General features: G+C 37.8%; 1 protein-coding gene and 1 non-coding gene across 48 annotated transcripts in view; one reads left to right on the forward strand and one right to left on the reverse strand.

Annotated features, from left to right (window-relative positions):
* The window catches only part of PTPRD (protein tyrosine phosphatase receptor type D), a 2,344,803-nt gene that overhangs the window by 33,123 nt on the left and 2,284,667 nt on the right, over positions 1–27,013 (reverse strand). For all 47 annotated transcript variants that reach the window (XM_037744085.1, XM_037744087.1, XM_017544042.2 and 44 more), the window contains 2 exons: positions 21,586–21,705; positions 20,911–21,065 (listed from right to left, as the gene is read on the reverse strand). In XM_037744085.1, the coding sequence (XP_037600013.1) occupies positions 20,911–21,065; positions 21,586–21,705 (275 nt within the window). The remainder of the gene's footprint in view (positions 1–20,910; positions 21,066–21,585; positions 21,706–27,013) is intronic.
* LOC119473517 lies at positions 6,481–6,587 on the forward strand. The gene has a single exon (XR_005202737.1). It is a non-coding gene; the product is annotated as a U6 spliceosomal RNA (small nuclear RNA).

Below are 27,013 nucleotides of genomic sequence, written 5' to 3' on the forward strand. Positions count from 1 at the left end.
AGTTACTGGTAGGGTATGTAATCTGCTGATGGATTAACTCATGGATATCTATTTTCCATAAGCTATATGCTACAAAGAACCCGAGATGTCTTCCATAACTGACAAAGTCAGGAGGAATCCAGCATGCTGTGGGATCATTTTGCAATGCCAACAATCCTTCTTTGAAGGGCAGAGTTTCTGGGGACACACCAACTCTTTTCTTCACTCTCCAGTCACTGCTGTGGATGAGCTGCTTTTCCTGACTTTACCAGAAAATGAATACAAATTCTTTGAAGTTAAAGCTATTCCCTCTGTTTGTAAGACAATGCCTCATTTTAGCAGCTCCCCAAGAGATGCAGGAACAGCTTGGCAATATTCATTCTATCAAATGCCTTGGCAGCCTCACTCATGGAGTCTAGGCCAATTTGGAGACCCCAAGCTGCCTTCCTTACTGGACTGGAACCCCCTGAAGAGGGATAAACCGAGGGCTGAATTCATCAAAGACCATATAAGCAGCAAATATACTGCATTTGAGACAAGCAATAGTTCCTTTTATCGGTTCTGTGTCTGTTTTGGAAATGGAGAGAATGTGGTGATTAGGGATGAACAAACTGCTCCTTAGTAAGGAACCCATTCAAGGAAAATGAAATTTTTTCTTAATACTAGGGACGCTATATGGTGCATCCCTTTTCGGGGCCACTAAATGCTTCTCTTTGCAGACTTAATCTACCTCATATAGGGAAGAAGACATTGGAAATGGGATGCTTATTAGCCCTGATAATTCTCAGGGATGCAGCATACATTTCCATTAATACGAGACATAATGCTAATTAGAATGCAAGCCCCAGACTCAACATTTACCAACCCTGTCACAATGAATGTAAGTATCCTACAGGGTTTGGTACTCACAAAGTCTGGTCAATAGCCTACTTTTGGTCCCTCCCTCTTTCCCCTAAGTAACAAAGGAAGCCATTACTTCTTGGTCTTTAAGAGTAACTCTACTAACTCCCTTGTTTTTTAGTCTATACATATAGATCATTATACCCTTTAGATTCTTGCATGGTGTGGCTCCGGGCATTGTTTTGGACTGTGACACTTCTACTCTAATGTTCACTTTATTTAGTGTCTGTTTCACGCTTGGCATAGTTTTAAGGGAGGAGGATTCAATGTGATCTCATAGACACTGTCTCTAACCACAGATCTCGAATGGTTGAAAGTTACAGTCTGGGGAAGAAATTCAGATTTTGCTCATGGAATTAAAGACTTGTTACACTTTAAAATCCACCACCCGCCTACTTTTTTTTTTTTTCTTGAAGCGTCACTTCTTACTGATTCAAATAGTTTAAACATAATTAAAGCCCTGACTGAGTTCATGAAACTGACTATTTTGTTTTCAAGTAAGCATGACAGAGCAACTGGTCTTTGATGTGATGGGCTCATTTTATGAAAGAACCAGCTTCGCAAACAAAACTCTTAGGGAATTTAGAGAAACTCTGGCTCTTCCACATGCAGGTTGTGTCTTAAATACGTCATTTATTTATTCTTCCTGAGTCTCTGTTTTCTCACCTGTAAAATGTAAACCCATTTCCTAAGTTTGCTATGATACTATGAGCAAAAAGCATTTTAAATAACAGCTTCTTCATGTTAATTTCATTACTGTCTTTTTTTCTATGAATTAATGACCTAGAATTGAATATTTTATTCAGTTAGCCTAATCGCAGAGTAGATCTTCAACCTTTCTATTGATGCATAGCTTATAAAACTTGCATAGTTTATTAGACTTATACTAATAGATGTTATGAAACTAATACTTTATTTTCTGGTTTAAATCCTCTCAGGAAAATAAAATGTAATATACTATTGAATCAGATTTTAGATTCGGCAGGGATCTAGAAATCTAGTGGTTCTCAAAGTGTACCCCCATGACCAACAACATCAGTATCATGTGCGAATTTGTTAGAAATGCAGTTTTTCAGGCCCCACCCCAATCTAGAGAATCAGAAACTCTAGGGGTGGGGCCAAGCAATTTGAATTTTGTTTATTACTTTATTATTATTATTGAGACAAGAGTCTCCCCTTGTTGCCCAGGCTGGAATGCAGTGATGCGATCTCAGCTCACTTCAACTTCCACCTCCCAGGTCCAAGCAATTCTCCTGCTTCAGGCACCTGAGTGCCTTACAGGCACGCACCACCATGCCCAGTTAATTTTTGTAGTTTTAGTAGAGACAGGGTTTCTCCACATTGGCCAGGCTAGTCTTGAACTTCTGACCTTGTGATCCACCCATCACAGCCTCCCAACATGCTGGGATTACAGGCCTGAGCCACTTGGGATTATAGGTGTGAGCTATTTGAATTTTAAAAAGACCCTAGGTGATTCTGGCGCTTGCTAAAGTTTTAAGAGCCACCCATCAGGCCATTCCCTTGTGTTTTACAGGTGGAGAGACTCAGGAACAGAGACTAAAATAAAATCTCTGACTTCAGTTGCATTGCTTTGCTTGTATCAAAGTTCTGTTTTCCTCCCCTTATCTCAAGTACCACTTACTGTTTGTTCCATCATTGGTTTCTTTCCATAGGTATACGGCTACCAAAGTGGTCTTATCTGACTTCCATTTAACCAGTTTAACTCAAAATTTCCTTTTCCTCCTAAAAGCGCCTCCCGTTGCTCCCTGCACTAGGTCAGCTCAATGTTAGGCTACTTTCCAAGATGTCTGTGCCACCAGGATGTTTGTGGTGTCACCATGTTTATTCCAAAAACAATCAGTCATTTTATTTAAGTAATGTAAATAAAATGACGAGATGTAGTTACAAAATAAATGAGCTGTTTCTGTAAAAATCAAGTTAACTACTTTGGAAAGACTGATGTAAAAGTAATTTGTGGCCCGTCACCACCAATAAAGTACCATTGAATTAGGTAAGGGTGACACAACTGCGGGCAAATGGGAAAATATTTATAAAAATCTAGACGGATTCTAAACTTAGGATGCTTAACTTTAGAAACAAAATACTGTTTGCTGTCGATATTAAAAACACTAAATCTGCTAATCATTGGTCATACTCAAAGATGATTTCTTAGTCCCAAATTTTAAAAACTAGTGAATCTAATATACAGTTATGCATTTGAAGTTAGTGTCAACTATATATATCAATTTTAGGGTTCTTTGCTTCACTTGAGATTTTCTCTAAATGACCAAGTCTTAAGTGAACATATAGATCAAGGTTTCTTCTGAATGGTCTTGCTTTAGATCTCTTCATATATGATGATCTAAGTTTTCTGAAGGAGATACTATACTGTTTCATCTCTATACTGTATAACTCAGAGTTTTGCACAGTGCAGCTGTAATAAATATTTTCTGGTGATATTTATATATAAATTTAATTGAATGCTGCTAATTCATTAGCCAATTACACTTAGTAGTTCATCATCCTGTTTTATTACTGTAAGCCAAACTATCCAGGCTATGCAATATTTCTTTTATGACAGCACTTCCTGGAGTCCTTAGAGAAATTCCAAGAGGGGGAAAAAGAGTTCTATAAATTTCCTCTTGAAGTCTCCGAATGCATAAGGTTGAAAAACCCTGCTGTAAAGAAACCAGTGTAACTTATTTTTATCCATACTTATTTGACTACAGCAATTCACCCCCCTGCATCAATTAATAATCCATGATTCAGTATACAAATGTATTGATGAGGTTTCCCAAATTTTCTGAGTGATTTTCATTCTTATGTTCAAACCTTTTTTCTGTTTCCGTAGATTTTCTCATACTTCTTAATAATCCAGAATAGGTGGGAATTATGTATGCCAATTATGAATGGGTCAGATTAAATGGTCAACACACAGATTTGTAAAAGTGCTTTTTTTTTTCTTTCTTCTCAATGAAGTAGCAGAACATTTTCAATCTAGCTCTCCTTTCATAGGTTAAAAAAAAGGAGAGGAAACTGAAACAGGATATCAAATAACAGGGGAGTGGTGGAACCTTTAATGAACTGAGCCTAATTAAAAGTGCTGGCCTGCATGGTGGCTCATGCCTGTAATCCCAGCACTCTGACAAGCTGAGGTGGGAGGATCACAAAGTCAGGAGTTCAAGACCAGCCTGGCCAACATGGTGAAACCCCGCCTCTACTGAAAATACAAAAAATTAGCTGGACATGGTGGCAGGTACCTGCAATCCCAGCTACTCGGGAGGCTGAGGCAGGAGAATCGCTTGAACCTGGGAGGTGGAGGTTGCAGTGAGCCAAGACCACGCCATTACACTCCCGCCTGGGTGACAGAGCAAGACTCCATCTCAAAAAAAAAAAAACCAAAAAAAAAAGTGAAAGTGCTGAGTAAAAATTTTTAAAGACTGCAAGCCAAATAGTTGCTACCGACAATTTGGGGTACAAGTTCTCCAAAGTGGGAGGTGGTTTCAATAGTCTGGAATCATTTTGAAACTTCATGCTATAAGACTTCAGATTTAGAAAGTCAGATTCTAACAGCACAGAATACATAGTCTAGGAGAACTCAACCTAGAGCCAAGAAAGCAGTAATGAATACCCTTTACACTACCTCTGCCCATGGAAATTGAATATTTACCTGAGATAAGGCTGCCCAGGCTATTAAAATCTCAAATGTTGAATGGCAGTTATATAATGAGTTTCTTTGAAAAATAGAAAATGAATTGCCATTTAACAAACACTGCCTGGAATATTGATAATTGAAGCTATGTGATTCGTGCTTGGGGGTTCATTATACATTCTCTCCACTTTGGGGTATGTTTGAAAATGACCAAACTAAAAAAAAAAAAAAAAACTGAAAAAAGAGCCTCCTTTGTTCCCCCTTAAGGTAAAGCAGTTCCTAAATGTAAAGTCCTCCACAGGGCAGAAGTAACAAAGAGGATCTTGTTCAGACCCATTCACCTTCTTTCCAATAGCTAGGACTGAACTTAAGTTTCTTAGGCCACAGCCAAACTGTGATATGGTGAAGCTTTAGCAGAGAACTGTGTGACTTGATAAGATTGCCCATGTAGAAATGCAGGCAGAGAATTCAGCAAGAGATAGGAAGACCATATTAAGAATTTGTACCTTTGTACATTATTTAGGCCACAAAGCTTCACTCTAAAAATGACTTACATGCAGAATTATGTCTGATATAAAAAAACATATTTTTTCCAAAGCCTTCAGAAAATATAAACATAACAACAAAGGCATACATACCAATCTCTTACAACTGGAATACATTCACAGAGCTCCTTACTGAATTCTGGAAATGGTTTGCTATGCTTGTAGCTTTACTATTGCACACGTTACTATCGTACCCACAATAAGTTTGTGTTTAATTGAACCAAGATAGCAAATGGATTTCAGACTATAGTACCTCAGAGAAAATAGTCTGAAACCAGGTCAATCATTTTCAGGCACACAGAAGAGGGATGAAATACTAACCATAGATTGTAAAGGATTTCTGTGGTTTGTAACATGATTGGTTATGGTTTTTCAAATCTAAGTCGTGAGCATGAGTCCAGACTGAGAAAGACTGTGCCCACCTGATTAGAACTGGAGTTGGGTTCAGGTTGACAAAGTGAGAGCTTAAGATGTGAAGAATGACTGACCATCTATAAGCCAAAATTTGGACTGAAGCTGTTTCTTCAAAGAAACAGAGAAAATTTTTTATTATGAATTCCAGAAAACCAATCATCATCATCATGATCATCATCAAAATAAACAAGCACTTAATCTACCAGATTTTATCCAGTTTTCCTCTGAGAAGATGATGCCATTGGCAAATGACCAGAATGTTCTCTACTTTCCTACAGAAATATAACTTAAGTCAAGTAAGTGACCTGCAGAAGTTCATACAGTTTTAGGCTAGTCCAATATCTCTTATTTTTCTACAGTTCTACAATGATCATTTTTTAAATCCTGAAACCCAAATATGCAGTGAAAGTCATGGAATTCAGATTTTTTTTTATTAGGACACACTTAAAATGAAGATTTAAAGATACAGGAGCTTCATTTATCAGTTTACATTTTAAAATTGCCTACTGTATATGCAATTGCCTACTGCTTTAGGAAGTACTTTATTTTTACCAGTGTTTTAGAGCATGTGTAAAACACAGCTTATATCTGGAGACCATCCAGGGTCTTTGTTCACATGAAAATCCAACAACCCTAGCTCTTGATAAAATTTGGAGGCTTACCATTATGACCAACTGAAGTTGCATCTTATATACATTTATCTTCTATATTCATTTATGATATTCACTCTGAGCTTGGAGGACAGTGTAATTTTAAAATAACCCAGCATCTTCAAATAATCTGTATTTAGGCAACACATCAGTCAAATCTCAATATAAGCTCTGCTTCAGTGACAAAGAGGAGCCTTACTGCAGTGAAGTGAAAAATTACAGACAGAAAAAGGCACTCTGGTTCACTCTTACATACACATCTAGGGGTAGCTATAGATCCAAGAGGAAAAGGCAAATCAATGAGGTGAAAATGGCAACAACAACAAAAAACCAGGTGGCCGTGCTTGCTTTGGCAGCACATATACTAAAACTGGAATGATACACAGAAGGTTAGCATGGCCCCTGCGCAAGGATGACAGGCAAATTCATGAAGCATTCCATATTTTTACTGAATGGGCAAAAACTGGAAGCATTCCCTTTGAAATCTGGCACTAGACAAGGATGCCCTCTCTCACCACTCCTATTCAATATAGTATTGGAAGTTCTAGCCAGAGCAATCAGGCAAGAAAAAGAAGTAACAGGTATTCAAGCAGGAAAGGAGGAAGTCAAATTGCCTCTATTTGCAGATGACATGATTGTATATTTAGAAGGAACCATTGTCTCAGCCCAAAATCTCCTGAAACTGATAAGCAACTTCAGCAAAGTCTCAGGATACAAAATCAATGTGCAAAAATCACAAGCATCCTTATACACCAATAAGAGACTTAAAGAGAGCCAAATCAAGAACAAACTGCATTCACAATTGCCACAAAGAGAATAAAATACCTAGGAATACAAATAACAAAGGATGTAAAGGATCTCTTCAAGGAGAACTACAAGCCAGTGCTCAAGGAAATAAGAGAGGACACAAACAGATGGAGAAATATTCCATTCTCATGGTGAGGAAGAATCAACATCGTAAAAATGGCCATACTGCCCAAAGTAATTTACAGATTCAATGCTATCCCCATCAAGCTACCAATGACCTTCTTCACAGAACTGGAAAAAACCACCTAAAACTTCATATGGAACCAAAAGAGAGCCCACATAGCCAAGTCAATTCTAAGCAAAAAGAACAAAGCAGGAGGTATCACACTACCTGATTTCAAACTATACTACAAGGCTACAGTAATCAAAACAGCATGGTACTGGTACCAAAACAGAGGCATAGACCAATGGAACAGAACAGAGGCCTTGGAGGCAACGCCACACATCTACAACCATCTGATCTTTGACAAACCTGACAAAAACAAGTAATGGGGAAAGGATTCCTTGTTTAATAAATTGTGTTGGGAAAACTGGCTAGCCATGTGCACAAAGCAAAAACTGGACCCCTTCGTGACACTTCACACTAAAGTTAACTCCAGATGGATTAAAGACTTAAACATAAGACCTAACACCATAAAAAGCCTAGAAGAAAATCTAGGCAAAACCATTCAGGACATAGGCACAGGCAAGGACTTCATGACTAAAACACCAAAAGCACTGGCAACAAAAGCCAAAATAGACAAATGAGACCTAATCAAACTCCACAGCTTCTGCACAGCAAAAGAAACAGTCATTAGAGTGAATCGGCAACCAACAGAATGGGAAAAAATTTTTGCAGTCTACCCATCTGACAAAGGGCTGATACCCAGAATCTACAAAGAGCTAAAACAGATTTACAAGAAAAAAAAACAAAGAAACCCATTCAAAAGTGGGGGAAGGATATGAACAGACACTCTACAAAAGAAGACATATATGAGGCCAACAAACATATGAAAAAATGCTCATCATCACTGATCATTAGAGAAATGCAAATCAAAACTACATTGAGATACCATCTCATGCCAGTTAGAATGGCGATCATTAAAAAATCTGGAGACAACAGATGCTGGAGAGGATGTGGAGAAACAGGAACACTTTTACACTGTTGGTGGGAGTGTAAATTAGTTCAACCATTGTGGAAGACAGTGTGGAGATTCCTCAAGGATCTAGGAATAGAAATGCCATTTGACCCAGCAATCCCATTACTGGGTATATATCCAAAGGACTATAAATCGTTCTATTATAAGGACACATGCACATGAATGTTCATTGTAGCACTGTTTACAATAGCAAAGACTTGGAACCAACCCAAATGCCCATCAATGATAGACTGGACAGGGAAAATATGGCACATATACACCATGGAATACTATGCAGCCATAAAAAATGATAAGTTCATGTCCTTTGTAGGGACATGGATGAACCTGGAAACCATCATTCTCAGCAAACTGACATAAGAACAGAAAATCAAACACCGCATGTTCTCATTCATAGGCAGGTGTTGAACAACAAGAACACATGGACACAGGGAGGGGAGCATCACACACTGGGGTCTGTGGGCGGGGGGGAAATAGGGGGAAGGACACCGGGGGTGTGGAGTTGGGGAGGGATAACATGGGAAGAAATGCCAGATATAGGTGATTGGGAGGAAGGCAGCAAATCACACTGCCATGTGTGTACCTATGCAACAATCTTACATGTTTTTCACATGTACCATCAAACCTAAAATGCAACCGAAAAAAAAAAATCAGGTGGCCATTTTGAAAAAAAATTAAAAGGCCTTTTTTCCTCCTCTTTTACCTATTTTATAGATTGATCAAAACACCCTCAGTTTGGGTTGCATTTAGGCATTTTGCTCTTCTCATCCAGTCCTGTGAAGGACATTCACATTGCTCTTAACTAGGTGATAAGAATAGAGCAGTGAGAAAGAGATCGGTCAGACTTCGCAGGCTCATCAATGTCATATTGGGGCTCAAAAGTTTGATGGGGTAACGTGGGAAGTCCAGTGACTTAATAGAGTTTGAAGACACCCCTCACCCCCAGTTATGTTTTGTATCCAAAAAGGATCTTTTTTTTAGCTCAATTTATCATCATTTACTTTGTCTTCAGCACAGAGACTGCTTACATATGCAGGCTTTTATTTCAAAAGGGATTCTCTTCTTTCTGATTTTGGTGTCACTTCATACATTTCTGTAACAAGAAACTCTCTCAGCTGTACTTACGTTAGAGACGCAAATGCACCTTATTAATGCTAGTTATCAAGGCAAAAGGTTTAAAAATACTTGCTAAACATTTGTTTATTTATATAAAAGATTTCAGAGTTTTACACAGCTAAATTTAGGCATATAACAAACACTGCGAGCGTGTGAAAGAAATATAAATGATTCCAGCAGATGGCATGGTCAGAAGCAAAGGGTGTGCGACTGCAAGAAGTAAATAGCACAAATCCAAATTGAGAGATCTGAATGGCTATAATTGTGGCACCTCTACAGTGGAATCAAGAAGGTCATTTACATTACGTTAAGAAATACAGAAGCAGAGTCTTATATAAGCATGTTACACAAAATGGAGATTTGGCACATGGGTTACCATTGGACAATGTACCACACACAGTTTTTATTTCGGTTCCAGCAGAAAAACAATATTGACAAATTTCTTTCTCTCTTTGCTTCCTACTTTATTCAATAGAAGAGGTAACAATAGCATCTGCTGCAGTTGGCTGGAGCCTGAGTGGAGGAAATTGTAGATGATGGGCCTCCCAGGCATACTGACACTAAAAGGCTCTTGCTACAGCCACGGCACAGCCAGGCTAGCACTCCAACGGGAGCGGCAGATACACCAGGCAGCCACTGTGAACCAGAGTAGGGCCTGCCAAGACAGCATGTAAAGTAATTTTGAATGGCCTGAAGTGCTTTCCACCATCATGACTACAGGAACTGCTGCAAGGCAGGGCATCTTCTCCCATCTTTATTTAGCATCGCTCTATGATTTTCTGCTGCTGTAGCTGCACTGACCAAATGGGTGCCCAGTGCATTCAGGGTGCTCCCTGGCTACCCATCAGCCTTTCTTTCCATTAGTCATAGGCTTGAAGATATGGGATGCTTAATTGGGTCTAATGTGTCAAAATTACCCACTTCAACCGTCTTGGTGCCAAACATAACACCTCCTCTCATTATATGGATGCTTTCTGGTTATTTTCCTAATGTATCTAGAAAATGTTAAGGGATTCTTTAATCAAATTAATTTGAACAAAATTTTAAGGACTGGACAACATACTAGACCAGCAGTCTGAGGACTTGAGTCCAGCAGAAGTCTATGGGAAAGCTGTCAACCTCATTGGCCTAATTTTGTTTTCTCCACTCTGAAATTAAAAAAAATTCAAAACCAAAAAGCAAAGGCTGCAGGAGGGGAAGTGGTCTGAGAGGCTGGAAATGCCCCTTTCAGGTTTATGATTCACTGTGAATGAATCACAGCCCTGTTTCTGAGTTCAAAAAGAGGCCCACTAGCCCCAATAAATCCGGAATAACAGGAAGATATAAAGGAAATATTTCTGAGTCAGGATGAAAGGAGAGTTAAGAGTACAAGTTTCTCCTACCCATAAGCTGATACTGTACTGGAAGTAATCAGGTAGAAGTTATAAAATACATTGTTCGGGAATGGACTTTTTCCCCTGCTTACCTATTTCATATACTATTTATAAACCCTGTATTTTGGGGTCAGCTTAAGGGTCTTTGCTCCTCTCATCCAGCCTGAGGAGGAAAAGTCACATTGTATTTAGCCAGGCTGATGAGCACAGGGAGCAGAGTTCTCCCAGTGCAGTCAATAAGGTTCAGCAATGTCGCACTCACAGGTAGAATAAATGAGGTCATAAATTAGTTGTTTTCCCATGAAAAGGTGAAGTCTGCTTCCCTACTCCTTAAATCTGGAATGGCCACTGACTTGTTTTAAACCAAGGAATGTGGTAAAAGTCTTTTTCTCAAAAGCCTTGTAGTTTCCCCTTTGATGTCTTCAGAACCCTGAGCCCATTGGACCGTGATGAAAGGCCTTGGCAAGAAAGAGAGACCCCATCTGGCCTTCCTAGCCCTTTAAGCTGAACTGAGAAAAACAGCTCAGGAGAGACCAGCAGAACATCCACGTCCTGCCCCAAGTAAACCCACAGTTCTGTGAGAAATAACAGATGACTGTGGTTTTAAGCCACTGTGTCTTGGGTTGGTATCTGTAGGTAGCAATGCTAACTGATAGACATACCATCCATTCTGCCAACACCTATCACACACAGGTATACCAGAAACAAAAAGGCTGTTATAGTATTTTAAAACACGATTCGCTGCTCAACACCAAAACAAACGAACGAAAACAGAGAAAAGAAATATTCTCAAAATAATTGTAATTCTCATAATCCTCTCCCTTTCAGGTTATTAAAAGAAATTTGAGCATGTGGCTGTTTATCCTCAGAATTGAAGAGTCACAGTTAATCCTGCCCGCTTTTATCTGGTTCATCTTTTCTAATATACTAGAGATGGACAAACCGCAGACTCAACAAGCAATACCGTGCACTGATGAAACACTTAACTGCTGCCTCTCCCTTGATGAAGTGCAATGTAGAGAAGTGGTGAGGGAAGCAGAAGAGGTATAGAGGGAGGTGATACGGGAAGACAGAGAAAAAGAGAGGCTGCTCATGTCCCTTGAAAGAAGGTACAGAAAAACAATTTAAAAAAATTTAAGTATTTGATAAGCAACTTAGCTTTGGTACATTTTTATGATGTAAAAATGAAGGGTGCTGTCCCAGAAATCTGTACCCCCAAAAATCAAAGGGCAAAGAATTTCAGGAACCTGCAAACCTAGGCGGGAGGTCTGACAATGTGACTCACTTCCCTTCCATTCATCTCATCTGTTCTCTTCGGCCTCCAATGAACAATGAAAAAGGGACAGTCACTAAGTCATATGCCACTTGAGGGCACTCCTGGGGCTTACTGTTTGGGGCTGCCAAAATGCCGGACGTCATACCAACTGTGAATATGAAGCAAGGTGACTGATATCATAGCACAAAAGACTAGCATTTATTAACTCCAAAGAGCATGGCCCTTAAAAGTAGCCACCATGAGAAGGTGAAGACTTACTGCAGCAATGCTGCCATGGTACAAAAAATATTTTTGGAACTCCTTTTTGGCAGTAGAGTTGAACACCTATTGCCTGTCCTTTTGAATTCAGTAATGGTGGCACATCTTTGTCCTTGAAGGTGGATTTATTTATTTATTTTTCTGGTGCCAAGAGACACCTGGAGCCAAATGTCTGGTTTCTATGGCTAGTGACCAAAGTAAGAAACACTATTAGATGACTTTTCAAGTAATGATCCGAGTTCTGTGCATACTTTAAAAGCTTATAATTAAAGTAAGTATCACAAAGAAGTTCTCCAAATGTTATAAAATAAGCGTGCCATTCAAATAAGATTTTTTTAAAAAAGCTAAAAGCTTTGAGGTGGACTATCATTTGGAAATAATAATTCCGCCAAAATTAAAAATCAGTTTTATTACCATAAGCAGTGGTTTTCACCTAGGGTGATTTTACCCACAAAAGGACGTTTGACTATGCCTAGAACATTTTTTTATTGTAACAATATGGGGAAGGGGGGTGAGGGTGGGACGTGTTACTGGCATCTGGTGAGCAAAGCCCAGGGATACTGCTAAATATCCTACAGTGTATGGGACAGCTCTCATAGCAAAAATTCTATGATCTAAAATGTCCAAACTGCTGAAGATGAGAAAGCCTGTTTATAGAAACAATTGGTTCTAATAAGCAAAGCATTTAGTTTAGTGCTATGAAATAATTATAACAGTAGTTAACACATTTTTCCATGTTAAATATTCCAGTTGCCACCCATCTTCTATGGTAATGTATACATGCACATGTTTTCTATTCTTCTGAATCACCAATGACCTACAACGCAAACTCACATTTCAGAAAATGTAATAGTACTCTTTGTTGGTATGAAGAAGCAATTCAAATAACTCTTTGAGGTAAAACAACAATTTTTAAAAGTAACTAAACATTTGTTGACTTCTTTCTACGTAACAGGCTAATTTATCACTTTACACAACTCTTATTGAATCTTTATAAACAATACTGTGAAAGAAATACCACTAATATCCCCATGTTACTGATCAGGAAATTGAGTCTTAGAAAGATTATTTAATGTGCTCAAGGTCACAGATGCAGTAAATAGCACAGCTGAGATTTCAACTCTGTTTCTTGAACAATTTCAATTGCGGAGTTTGCACTACCAGGCATTGCTGGGTCCTAAGAGCAGCTCTATCTGCTAGAAGCCACCTCATTTGTGGGTTAGGGACAGTTCAACTCTCATTTGTAAGATATAAATTGAGCAACATGGAAAGTGGTAGTATGGTAGACACAGAGATTAAAAAGGGGTTCTCCTCCAGACTCAGCTTACTAGTGAAGTACGTGTTCTTCGGCAAAGCACTTAACTTCTCAGAGTTTCCATCTCCTTAGCTGGAGACTGAGGACAACAATAGTACACATATGCCACTCTTACTGTACACACCAAATCAAGTAAATAATGAGGAGATGCTCAGTAAACAGTCACTTACAACACAAAAGTGAGTCGGTTGCTATTCTTAGGCACGGAATGGGAAAAGGACTGGTGATGGGTTCTCAGTTGCTCCTGAAGGAACCCGTATCATACAGACCCGACAGCTAAGACTGACAGACTTTGAAGTTGGTTTTGCACTACTATTGGCCTCACCTCTCCTCCACTGTGTTTACATCTATCATGCTTCTTTTCAAATAAATTCTCCATTTAATCAGGCCGCCAGAGAGCTCTTCCTAGCACCTCAACTTCTCCATTTTGAGTTTTACACTTTATACCTACCTGCGGACACTATGCAATTCCTTTTAGTGGCTTTTTTTTTTTTTGGTGGGGGGGTTCCATTACCTTTAAACTATTCAGTGGAAGTAAGGTATTTTTCTCTTACAGGAGTGTGCCATCAATACATTGAAGACCCAGCCTCCTGTTTCACATCACTATGTTGTTTCATAAACTAAGCATTTGCTTCTTATACAGAATAGTTGGTGTATAAAAAAAGAATGTGGCATAATGAGTTCCACATGGTATAATATTCCTCACCTTAAAAGGTTTCCATAAAGAAGGACATAATTTGGACCCTCCACCCATTCTTATCGAGAGATGTTGGCATTTTTAACAATCCCACCTTTCATCTACAGAAGGCTAGCATCTCCTATTACCTAATTTACATATGAAAATAAACCCCAGGTTTAAGGAAAATATGGGTCTATGGTTCACATTTGTCAGCATCTCAAAACCATCACATGCTTTGGCAATCCTTGTGGTCTTTGATCTGGAGACATCTGAATGGAACATTAGAAGAAATAAAAAATGGAATTTAGGATGAATGGCTAAAATGCATTAAACAATTTTCCATAGCACTCTTAGCTTCTCTGGATCACAAGGTCTTTTGCTTTTATGCTCTTATGCAATGCTTTCCAAAATCTTTTGACTTTGAAAAGGCCATTTTCATCAATATTGGGTTGGGCTTAGGGGTACACGGTTATGCTATGAATACGGCCTACATAGTTTCCCAGTTGTGCTTCCACCGGCAAAATCAAAAACTATTATGAAGATTGGAACTTTGGAGTTTCTGGAACCCCAAACTGGCATCTGATTTTTACTGGACCACTTTGGTGGTCTGCTGATGCTTCTAGGACAGTACTGATCTATACCTGGTATGCAGTTCCTATTCCTTCCAGTTTTGAAGACTGGTTTGATTCTATGATTGTGATAGATTTAAGTGATACTCAGGAAGCTTATTTTATTTTCCTTGAGATTGTTTCATTTAGAAGATCAATTCAGGAGTCGTGATCTATCCCCATTCCAATGTTTTTCATAAATGAGCATGTTTCTCTAATAAAGAAAAAGTCTTTGTCTTAAAACAAGTTAATGTGACATGAGATTTAGTATCATGGGTCAAGGTTTTATAACTGATTCACTAAAATTATAGCTTTTCCCCAATGTATTAATTCCTAACAGATTCAAATGCTTAGAGCAAATCGGTTGTCATGTCCCTTTGGTACTAGAATATAAACTTTATAGAATATGTGGTTTAGAATGTAAGCCATACATTATTCTAAAAAACAAGGCTCAAAAGGGGAACGAAATGGCCTTAGTTTCTAAGGGAAAGACTAAGATGATATAGGAAAATGTAATGGATGACCTCTAAGAAAATCTAAGTTTAATAAATAGAAAGTTCTCCTCCAAAATTGAATTTGATAAACAAGATAAAAACAATATTGTATGTCTCTATTCATGCGCTGCATATATATGTACATATATGGATGTGTGTGTGTGTGTGTGTGTGTGTGTGTGTGTGTGTGTTTCATGAAGAGAAAATGGCAAGTATCTATTTGACAACCTTTACACATGTATAGTAAGGAGTTAAGTGTAAGGGACTAGGTGGTCTCTGCAATGTGAAGAATAAGAACTGGATATAATGACAGATAAACAGGCTACGGACTTTGAATTCAGGATGAAATGTATATGCCGTATGACTCTGAACAAATCACTTACTACCTCACTGTGCTTAATGCTCTTTGCAAGGAAAATATAGTATTTTCTGGATCATATGAATGCTCAGTAATACTTGGAAAACATTAATGGCTCCATGACTGGTTGCTATTATAATTATGTTGAAGCGATTAAGGAATCAAAGAGACTCACATGCTAGCAATTGCCTTTGATTTAGAAAGAGTGAAGGAAAGGCTAGAATATGGCAATATGGTATGGAATAAGAAAGGAAGGAGTGACTCATTCTGACCGGATCAACAGCGAAGGCTTGCCAGAGAAATGACCCCAAGGGGACAGCAGAAGGGGGAGCTAAAAACTATCATGGGACCTAAAGTCTGCAGAATCTGCCTGATTTATAGGGCCACAGGGAACATAATGGCCTTGCCACCACTAGTAGTATGAACTCGGGCAAGTAAGAGGATCTTACTTGGCCTCTGCTGTTTTTTCTTCTGTGAAATGGAACAATAATGTTTCTTCTTGTTAATACCATTGGAAGGGAAAAGCAGTAACATATATAAAGCACTTACAAAAGGGCCTCTTCAGTTGACAAGAAAGAATATTTGAGGTTGAATAAGGGCTCAACTATCCTGAACTATTAGTATGGCTACAGAATGGGGAACTACATCTACATGTAATCATGGAATAGACGGTATGTGAAAGAATAAGAAATGTAGGGTAATAGAAAAAGCAACTCAGAAATAGTTATAAGGCAAAAACAATTTAAAATAATTAAACTCTCATAAATAGCCCAATATAAAGGGATACAAACATAGTCTCTTGCGTTAAAAAACCAACAAAACCAGTCCAGCCTTGAAACTCTCCTACTATTTTTGTAAAAATTACTAAAATGCCATATGGAATTCAACAAACTTGGACAAGCAATTATTAAGTACCCACTAAGATGTAAGAGCTGGGGTAAAAACGTATATAAGCCATTACTCATGCCTTCTAAGATCTCAAGGCACATATGATCTGCACACGTATCGCTAAACAGGCAAAGTATAAACCTATTCTATCAGAATTTAGAGAATAAAGTATTTAATTCTTCCTGTGGGAAGAGGAATGGGGAATAAGTTTCAAATGTTTCTCCAGAGTTACAATTCAAATGTCTACCTAATGAAGTAATTTCATAACTGTGCATAAATAATAGGGAGTGGGAAGGGTTTGGAAAACTGGATAGCGCACTCCAGCTTACAGAAATTCATGCTCGAGTTTTCAAAAAATTATCATGTATATCAACAAAACCATTCGAAGCCAGTTTGCAACCTTTGCAATACAAAAAGGAAGTGCTATTTAAATTCGATTACGTATCAAGGTTGAACATCATCAGGTAGAGAAGGGGAACTGTTGAAATCCTAGACCAGATAAATATCTTTTGCTGAGAGCCAGAGATGAAGATACTTGGAATGTGCCGTTATCAGAAGATGGGCCAGGGAGTCAACAATGAGGTGCGAAGGGTGAGATCAGCCTAGATTACAAAAGGCCATGAATGTAATGATAAGCAGTTAAGCCCTCATCTTGAAGGCATCAAAGACCACTGCATTAAGTTCCTTTCATAGCATCATTTTAAGAGTTCAAGGGTTTCTCAGGTCTTTATACAAACAGATGTATTATTATAAGTGACTCTCTAACATACAGCATCAACATGTTCTCTCTCACTGAGAGAAGTCTTATGGAATCACCATAGTGGAAAATATGTACATTTGAAAAATTCATTCAATTAATGATTTGTATATTTATAAACATCTGCTATTTAATAAAATGGATGGCTCAGGTTACACAGATGATATCCAAGTTCATGCTGAATTTTTCTTCTGAGAGTTCTAAATATACATACAGCTTTTAAAAGGTACTCAGTAACGAATATTTAGTAATAATTTAAAATTACTGCATGCTTCTATATGCTATGCACTATCCCAAGTGCTGTATAAGTAACTATTTTATGTCATTTCACTTAATTTTTATAAAATCCTCACTGCTATATACAGTGTTACCCCATTTTACAAGTGAAGAAACAGAGGTTAAATAATCTGCCCAAAGGCCTGCACCCAGTAAGTAAACAAGCTGATGTTTGACTTGAGCAGTCTATCTCTCCAGTGTGCGTACTCTCAACGTTGAGATTCTATGCTCTATATGAACTGATGGATAACTGGAGTTGGCCTTTCCTTGTTCGCCTGTTGAACCAGGCCTTCTTTCTTTTAGGAGTGTGGTAGGCTCTGTCCTCCTTGGCCTTCCGAGGTCCTATCTGCTCTTGTTGCACTAGGCTATCCCTAAAATTCTTTCTTGTGGTTGATTGTTAGAATTTCTTTTATTTAATGGCTTATTTTCATACTACCATAATTGCCTTTTTCTGTACGGCACCCCCAGTCCCACCATTTTTGGGCTACTACCCGACTTCTTTAAAATCTCCTCCATTCTAACAGGACATATCGAGCAGAGGGCTTGGATCTACTTTGTCACTACCTCTTTATTACAGAAAAAAAAAAAAAAAGTTTGGTACATAATAAAAGAAATCACAACACAAAATACAGTATTTAATTTCCAGACTTTTTTGTGATTTCACGGTTAACCGTGATCAGGATCCCTTTGTAACACAGCTACTGTGGCTTTTTGCATAGTTTCTTTCTGCTTAGAAATGGTTCCTAAACTAGCATTTTTGGGATGCTACACTAGCAACTGTCATTTAGAATGACTTTAATCTGCTGCTTTGTCACAAAAAATTATACTGTCAAGTTTTAACTTGACTTGTATTCAACTCAAGGATTCATGATAATATGCATGTTGACAACGTTGACGTGACCCTCCTAAATAAAGAGGCCAAAATTTCTTACCAGACATATAAAATTACCTATGGGTAATTACTTCACAGAGCTCAGTTTATGCAGTTCTTTCCCTCATTGTTTTGAAGTTGCTAACAAATTTCTTCCACCAATATACCTACTCTTCCGTTGTTCGTTTCAATAAGCGCTTCTCCAGAGCCTCAGGCACGGCGCTTCCAAATGTCAGAAGCTATTAGCTCAGCACATTCATCTTTGTTTCCTTATTTCTCCTGAGTAGCCTGTCTTTCTCAGAGGTGAGTCCAGGTGGCTTAACATAACATGGATGTGGGGTGTGTGTGTGTGTGTGTGTGTGTGTGTGTATGTGAGTGTATGCACGCAAGTGTGTATATTTTCTCAAAATGAGGAATTATAGCCATTTATCTTATCTCTCATACTTGCTATTAGCTTGCAAACATCTTTTTATCCCTCATGGTATCTACCATGAAACCTATACCTTGCTACAGAGGGTGAAATGCATTTTAAAAACTAGGTCTTTATTGATCTATCGATCTGTGATTGAGCTATTGATTGATTTATCGATCTATTGATCTATCTCTGTTTTCTACAGCCTCCACTTTACAGAAATGGGAAGAACATTTTGAGAAAGGACAGATTCTGTATTTTGAAAAGCAATTTGAAAAAAATCATCATGCTGTTTTTCAATGAACTTCCAAACTATGTGTCTCTAATTTTTGTTCCTATTATCTTAAACATATAATTACATGTGTGTGCGTGCAGGGAGATGTGTGTGTGTACCATATTTTTGCCATCAGGCATATAAGGGCTACATTTCTTCTTCCAACCCAAATTTTGTTTCTCTACCCTTTGGCCAAACTCTATCTGAAAACATTTCATGTGTTTCATGGGTGATTTTTTGTAATCAAGTTCAGCTCTTACCAAGCAGAGGCACCATATAATCAGGCGCACTGGCTCTTTGAGGCCTGCAAAGAACTGTGTGTAACAGAGCATACAGACTCATCAAAGCAGCACCTGAATTAAAACCAAAAGGCAGGAGAAACAGAAATCTCTTTCGATGTAAAATCACTTGCTCAAATTAAAAATATTTTTTAGTGTTTTACAATCATGCAGAAAGCTGCAACTACGTGGTCAGTCCTCAAAGGATCCTGTCTTGGATACAGGGAAACAAACATCTAGATAAGACTTGAGGACTATTGTGCCACCATCTTCTTAGTTATCAGTACTTGAAGCAAACTTTGAAGCCTCTCACTTCTCTTGACCCAACATAATTCTCTTAATCCAACATACTGTTGTTATGAACATCAAACAAAAGCATAGGGAAATTAGTGACATACTCTACATAAATACAAGGGAATGTTATTACTGGTTTTTATCAAGGAAAACATTTGCTGGAAAAGAGTACCTTTATCCTGTTTGGAATTTGCCAGTCCATTGTTTAATAATGAGCATTGTAGCATAATTTGGCTAGGTAAATTTCATTGCTTTTAATCTGATCAATCCGTTGACCCCATCTTCTAAAAAACTAACCCCTTTTCTAGGGTCTATTATATTACATTACAGTATAACATGGGGTATGAAAGAAAGTTATGGTATTAAGTCATGATAGAAGTGATTTTGGATTGATGCTTTCTTGTGTTTTTCCTATACTGCCACACTTGTATTTTACTTGTCTGTGCAAGAAGCACATTTTTTCATATTAGGATTACTCAGGTTATAAAAAACTATCATGAAGTCATATGTACTATACATTTACATAGTAATGAATAGACTCTTATCAGATAGCTTGAGTAGTCTGTTAGAAATGTTACTTAATAGGTACTCAAGCAACTGGAAGAAATCAGTTTAATCTTTAAAAATCTTTAAACATTTATATATTGCAGTCTGAGTGGTGATGTAGATGTTAGTCAGATTTAAGCAAAAAATACAAAGTATACATTTCAAGAGAAACACAAGCTTATTACATCAGAGTACATAACTTCTTCCAAATTATAGATCTTGTATATAATCTAGTAAATGAATTTTTAAAAATCAAATTAATGATTTGTTGTATGAGACTTGATATTACTAATATACAGAAGGCATCTTTAAGCAGTAAGATAGTCTCCCTAATGCTTTATTATTTTGTTCAGTAATTATTTTTGTTCAGTATTTTCCCTATCAATGGTAAAAAGGTTGTATCAGTCCAGCCCCAAGAACTTAACAATATAAATTGGATTTTAAGAGTATTCCTCCACATATTATTTTTTGTTTTACATATTTGTAGCCATGTGCACACTTAATTCTGTGTTTCTTTTTACTGGGAAAAGATAATAGCTATGGGCCACAGCTGTTTACTCTGTCCAGGGGAAATAAGCATCTATGTCAAATCCAACCTCTTGATGTTAGCATAGGCCTCATTTGACCAAAAGAGAGCTATATTATTTATAAAGGCAGTTTCTATCCCCGAACGTCAAGAAGTTGTAAAAACAGCCATTTAGCTTTCTGTTTCCTCAAAAACCTCCTGACTGCAAGTGAAACAAATGCTTCTTACCTGCAGTGCACAACCATCGGACCAGCGTCGGGAGGGTTACAGGTTTTGACTCTACGTAAGAAAGCTAGAAAAGGTGTAGGGTGTTCTGGAACACCATGATCAGGCCAGGCGGTGAACTGGAATTGTCTCACTTCTCTCTTCTCACTGGAACCATTCTGTGAAGAAGGAATATCAGCTGAAATTCTGTTTTCCCAGCCTCAGGTGGTAAGGACGAATAACAGGGAAGAAGTAATGCTAAAATGTGCTATCTTAATTCCCTTCTCCCACCCTATATCCTTTGGGAAGACACAATCGTTAGAGATAGAAATCCCAAGCTATTTGTAAGTGACAAATATTTGCTCAGGAAGACAAAATTCTAAGGTGAGAAGCATTACATTTTTTAGGTTTAACTACCAGGAGAGCTCCCATCACATTTATTTTACAGGAAGAGCTAGTTCTTCTTCATCTATTCTTCATTGGCTGAAACTTTCATTCAGAGCAAGAGTTTTATATTTACTGATAAATTGCCAGACAAAAAGAAAAATGGCTGAGTGATAATGGAAGATTTATTTCATTCTTCACTGTTGCTGTTGGGATCAAGACTTCAGTAAAGCCTTAAGAGATTTGATTTCTCAAAAGAAGCTTTCTTTAAACAATAGAGAGGGGAAAGGGAGGAGAAAAAGATAAAAAGCAAACCTTGTAAAGTGCAAATGTTCGAACACAATATGTGGCCAGCTCCACGGTATCAAGCAGCGTTACTTGAACCAGTCCATGGGTTTCAGTGCCTCTACTGGGCCAATACTGGTCACACTTCACCTACAAGAAACAAGTGACACATTCAGGACAAATGCACATCAATTTCTCTATTAACTTTACTTTGAGTTGCTGTGGAAGGAAAACAGCTTTTCTGCATTTCATTTTACGTTGATCTTTTTCTGGCATGCATTTTTGTTATCCCAATATATGTAAATTACTGCTCTGATGCCAATATAAACCACATTTTTCAAACTGGTAGGAATACTAAACAGTAACAGATTCAATTTTCCTGGAGAAAAATAAGTTGCAGATCGTTGCTGGGTAAAATACAGAGAGAAGGATTTGAAACTTCAGTGTGGTTGAAAAGAAAACAAATTTATCCTGGGAGAGACGTTAGGAATCGCATCAGGAAGATGACACTTTGGCATTTAAACTACATGGTAAGATAGTTAGTGTGAATTCATCAAGATTTAAAAGGCACAAGGTATTTCATCTCGAGCTATCACCACTTCCAAAGATGCTTGTTTAAAGAAAAGTAGAAATAATTGCGAAATCTATCAACGTATACTAAACAACATAAGCATGTCCTTTTTTATAAACACAAGATAAATGCTATTTGTATCCAAAGCAAATGAACCCTATAATGTCTACAGGGAAAAGAGCTGTCTGTTCTTTAAAAAGAGTCTCAGAGGGTCATACACTAACATTACAAAGTTTAAATAATTTAAAATTCATTCAAGATGAATACTCTACAATTTCTATGTGGAGTGGAACAAAAACACATACAAAGTATTCAACCTAATTAGTTTAACACACAACAAAGGATAATTCCAAGTCTGTAGTAAGCCTCAAATTTACTGAATGAGTCTGTGGGACATTAAAAAGTATAATGAAAAATAACAAACACAGCACTATATTTTTGTACTAAGGTCATAGACCAGACTATATTTACCCTTTCTATCTCAGATTCCTTTTTAATGGGAGTAATTCTTAAGGGAAGCCAACTGAAATACATTTCTCTAGGTAAAGAAAGCTCCTAGCAGTATTTTTCAAAAGGGAATACACCTTTCTATTTGAAAAAGAAAGAACGTAAAATCACAATCTTTGGATTTAAACGAAGGCAATAAAGCATTATTATTATAGACACTAGAATTTTTTTGGTCCAGCAAATAGAATTATTACATAATGATTTGCTTTTTTGTTTAATATGAGTATTCATAGCATTCCGTGAATAATATTGTAATTTTTTCTTTCGCAGAGATAGCATCTGTTCCTCTGAGGATTTGGGCTCTTTCCATGAAACTACTGAACCTTCTAAGAAAGGGAGAGGTTTTATCCTGTACACAATTTCCTAGACAAGACAATCAAGAAAGGCGTTTTACTCTACAGTTATATAGTAAGCCAGATATTAAATTCAAAAGGTTTGATTCCCATGTCTTGATTTCAACTTTCAGACCACATAAACATCACCTTTTTAATGAAAACAAACAAATATGGTTCACAATGAGACAAAACTTTTGTCTTAATAAGATTTAAAAAAGTACTTTGTGTGTTTCCTAGTTGTACAGTTGTACAAAAACAGCCTTCTGTGTTTCTTATTTTTTTCCTTTTTTTTTTTTTTTTGAGATGGAATCTCGCTCTGTTGCCAGGCTGCAGTGCAGTGGCATGATCTTGGCTCACTGCAACCTCTGCCTCCCAGGTTTAAGCGATTCTCCTGTCTCAGCCTCCCAAGTAGCTGGGACTGTAAGAGCACACTACCACACCCGGCTAATTTTTTTGTATTTTTAGCAGAGACGGGGTTTCACCGCGTTAGCCAGGATGGCCTCAGTCTCCTGACCTCATGATCTGCCCACCTCGGCCTCCCAAAGTGCTGGGATTACAGGCGTGAGCCACTGCGCCCAGTCCCCTGTGTTTGTTATTTCTATCATTTGTCCTTACTCAAAGAGATAACAACACAGAGAAAGGACAGTTCTTGAAGGAGAATACTGACGTAGAGTGACCAGGCATGGGCATCGTTATACATTCTTTCACCATCGGCTAACCCCAGGTCACAGCAGACATATGTAGCAGAAGCTACCATCTGAACAGAACCAATGTTACATAAGCAGTCATGATTTAGATGAGAAAGGAAAAAACCACAAAAATTATGCCAAAGGCTTTGTTTTAAACCATGAAATAGATGTCAAGTTGACGTCTCCCAGCAGAAGACAAAAAAGTAACTTTGGAGGCCTCGTATTGTCATATTCGAGAAGATGTCAACAATATGTTGAGTTAAAGATTTAAGAGAGAACTTCAAACTCATCATTTAATGGTTTCAGCTGGATAGCAACCCTTTCAATTTAAAGTAAAGGAATCAAATCCCTGAGGACAAACATCACTATGATGTGCCCTAAACAGCACATTAATGCGACAACATGTTGCACGTTAACAGCACATTAATGCAATAGATGCAGTCAGTTCAATGCACTGAACCAAATTCAATATAATTATACTTCAGAACTGGGACTTGGTTACACTTAGACCTTTTAGTGAGGTAAGAAGAGGAGGTGAAGGAAAGAATGAGAAACCAACCTCCACATAACTTTTGGAAAAATCACTCCATTATTTAATGACTCTCCATCTACAAATCTGTTCCATACCTAAGAAGCAGGAAAAAATAAAATTATCCTAATCCTTACATTTCTCGTAATAAGTTTGAAACTGCAGCTATTATTGGCTTAGACTCTGACCCCTTTAGAAGAAAAATACCACAGAGCATTACTATAAGGAGTAAATGCTGTGAAAATTTCTAGCTAGAAGAAAAAAGTTGCTTTTGTACTCAATTTGAATAATGCACTTTAATCTTATTATTTACCAAAAGAAAAAATAAACGTTTCAAACCCAACTGCAAAAATCAGGAGCAATTTGTTAAAGCGGGTTTATTTAAATATTACCATTTTCTCTCAGGAAATATTTCTCAAAAGGATCTTATGAAAAATAAATACCCTAACGTATGTGAAAATGCACACACATGGCCTCCATTGGGATTAGAAGCTTTCCCTGAGGTTATCTGAATTGCGACAGCAATACATTTTTCCCTTTTCGGGGAAGCACCTCAGCACTTCCTTTCTTGACCTCATTCCTTGAGCAGCCTGCACACCTTCATCTGATTTTGGAGGGCTAAATTTAAGGGCTTAGGATTACTGATGAATATTATTTTAAGTCTCATCTTTTGCCACATGCTAAACATGATTTCCGATTTCAGCATTGGGGGCAAGTACGAAGTGCAGTGAGAAAAAAAAAAAAGGAGAACAATAGAAATATTTTAACTTTCCTAATTTCTAATTTTTCTTTCCGAAATTCCTGCACCCTTATCTAACCTGCGAGTGTAAATGAACTCCCTCCATTTTTCTCTCTTAAAATGTTTTCCTTTGATAACAGCTCTTCCCCCACTCGGTTTTCCTAAGAGAAAATCTCATAAGGTATTTCTAGAGTCACTGCTTGTTAGGCTTCACACATAGAGCTGACTGTGAGATGAGAAATGAAGGCAGCTCCCTTTGAGTACATAAGAACTAGAAGGCAGGAGCGACTGAATACAAATACCGCTTTTTGCCTTTTTCTATTCGATTGAGAATAGACAGAAGCGGCCTTCAGGACTGACCTATGAGTCAGGCAGGTCAGGCAGAGTCTCCCTGGATGCCTGGAAAACTGCTTCTCTGTCTCCAGGACCAAAGCCTCACCGCCTCATCTGTAAAATGGGAACAGTATCTCCAGCATGTCAGAGCTATTGTGGAGACTGAATATGGTGCACCTACAACACTTAACCCGATGACTAGCACAAACAGGCACTCAACAAATACTAGCTATTATTGACTATCAGTCGATGGCATTCTGGCCTCAACCCATCAGCCTTATTGACTCAGGGGAGGTGTTTTTAAGCCTCCTGGTTCTTCAAATAGGTGGTTCTGAGATTCCAAAAAATTCCCTTGATCTACCTGCACCCCCATCTCTTCTGAGAGGAGAATGTATTCAACTCTGAGGTGAAAAGAAGAACAGCAGAACTTGTTACTCAACCTGTAGTTTAGAAACATCAGCTGTAGTTTAGCAAAACTAGAAATTAGTAACTTTATTTGAAGCTAAAACTGAATGAGACAGTTCAGATTTTTGGCTGAATTTGGGGGGGCATTTCTTTTTATTATCACTAAGTAATTTCCCTTAAGTGAAGCTTGCATTTTTCTATAATTCTGAAAAGAACAGGTTGATCATTGCTAAATTTATGCTATGGAATTAATTTATTTTACCTTTCTCATGACAAACTATCACAATCAAGCTGATGGAATAAAACATATTTAAATGCATTTCTAAAAATCTTGTCAGTGCAAGTATCTGGTAGAAGCTGATCTAGCAGGTCTGCTGAACGTGCTTTGGGAGAAAGGCTGCCTCTCGTTCTAGGCTATATTCACTTTGATACAGCTTATCTTGGGAGTGCTCGGCATATTGTAGGCACTCAATGAGTGGTAGGCCAACTTTATAGTCAATTAACTCTGGTCCAGATTTGCTTATTTTTAAATTGTCTACAACTTTCTGAAAACAAAACCTCCTCATCTCAATTTAATAAAGACTTACTAAGCATGGCAACACGGCAAGGCCTCAGAATTCCAACTGTAACAAACTGAAACCTACAAAGGGTTCTGGTATTGCCAATCCAAAATGTATCTGCCACGTGGTACTTTGAAGAGTCTGCTTTGGACAAGATTATTTAGCCAAAGAAGGAGTTAGAATAGGCAATAACTGATATGTGGGGTGCTATAACTTATTGCTAAAAGCGACTGTAAATTCATAGCTCGTAAGTTTGAGCACAGTGGTTGCTTAAGCATTAGCATTCTGTAAGGAACGGACAAGCAGGCTAACATTAGATAACACAAGTCAAAATTATTTTTGGGAGTAAGGAAATGTTGGTACCCTTTTGTAAATACCCAAGGAGACTATAACAAGAAAGTTTTAGATAAGTATCAGAAATTTTAGTGGACAGAAATATTAAATGCTGAACTATTTATTTCTACAGGTTATAATAACTATTCTGGAAATTTTTAAGACCAGATTGAATACTTGATTTCCATAATAAGGACAGAGATCATCTCAGTGACTCCCTTAACGACAGTGTAGTTCTCTGCACTCAGTCAATATTTGGCTATATCTCCTTCCAACTGGCGGTCGGTCTGTTTTGTATATTTTCTGCTTTTAAGCTATCTTTACTAACCACTACTGAGTAGCGGACAAAGAGGCACTGTAATATTTGAAATGAGAGTGATATTAAAGCATTTGACCACCAGTACAGCTTTTCACATATACAGCCATAAAGCTGAAAAATATTATTCTCAAAATAAAC

Source organism: Cebus imitator, unplaced genomic scaffold, assembly GCF_001604975.1.
Source record: "Cebus imitator isolate Cc_AM_T3 unplaced genomic scaffold, Cebus_imitator-1.0 Scaffold164, whole genome shotgun sequence".
NCBI lineage: Eukaryota > Metazoa > Chordata > Mammalia > Primates > Cebidae > Cebus > Cebus imitator.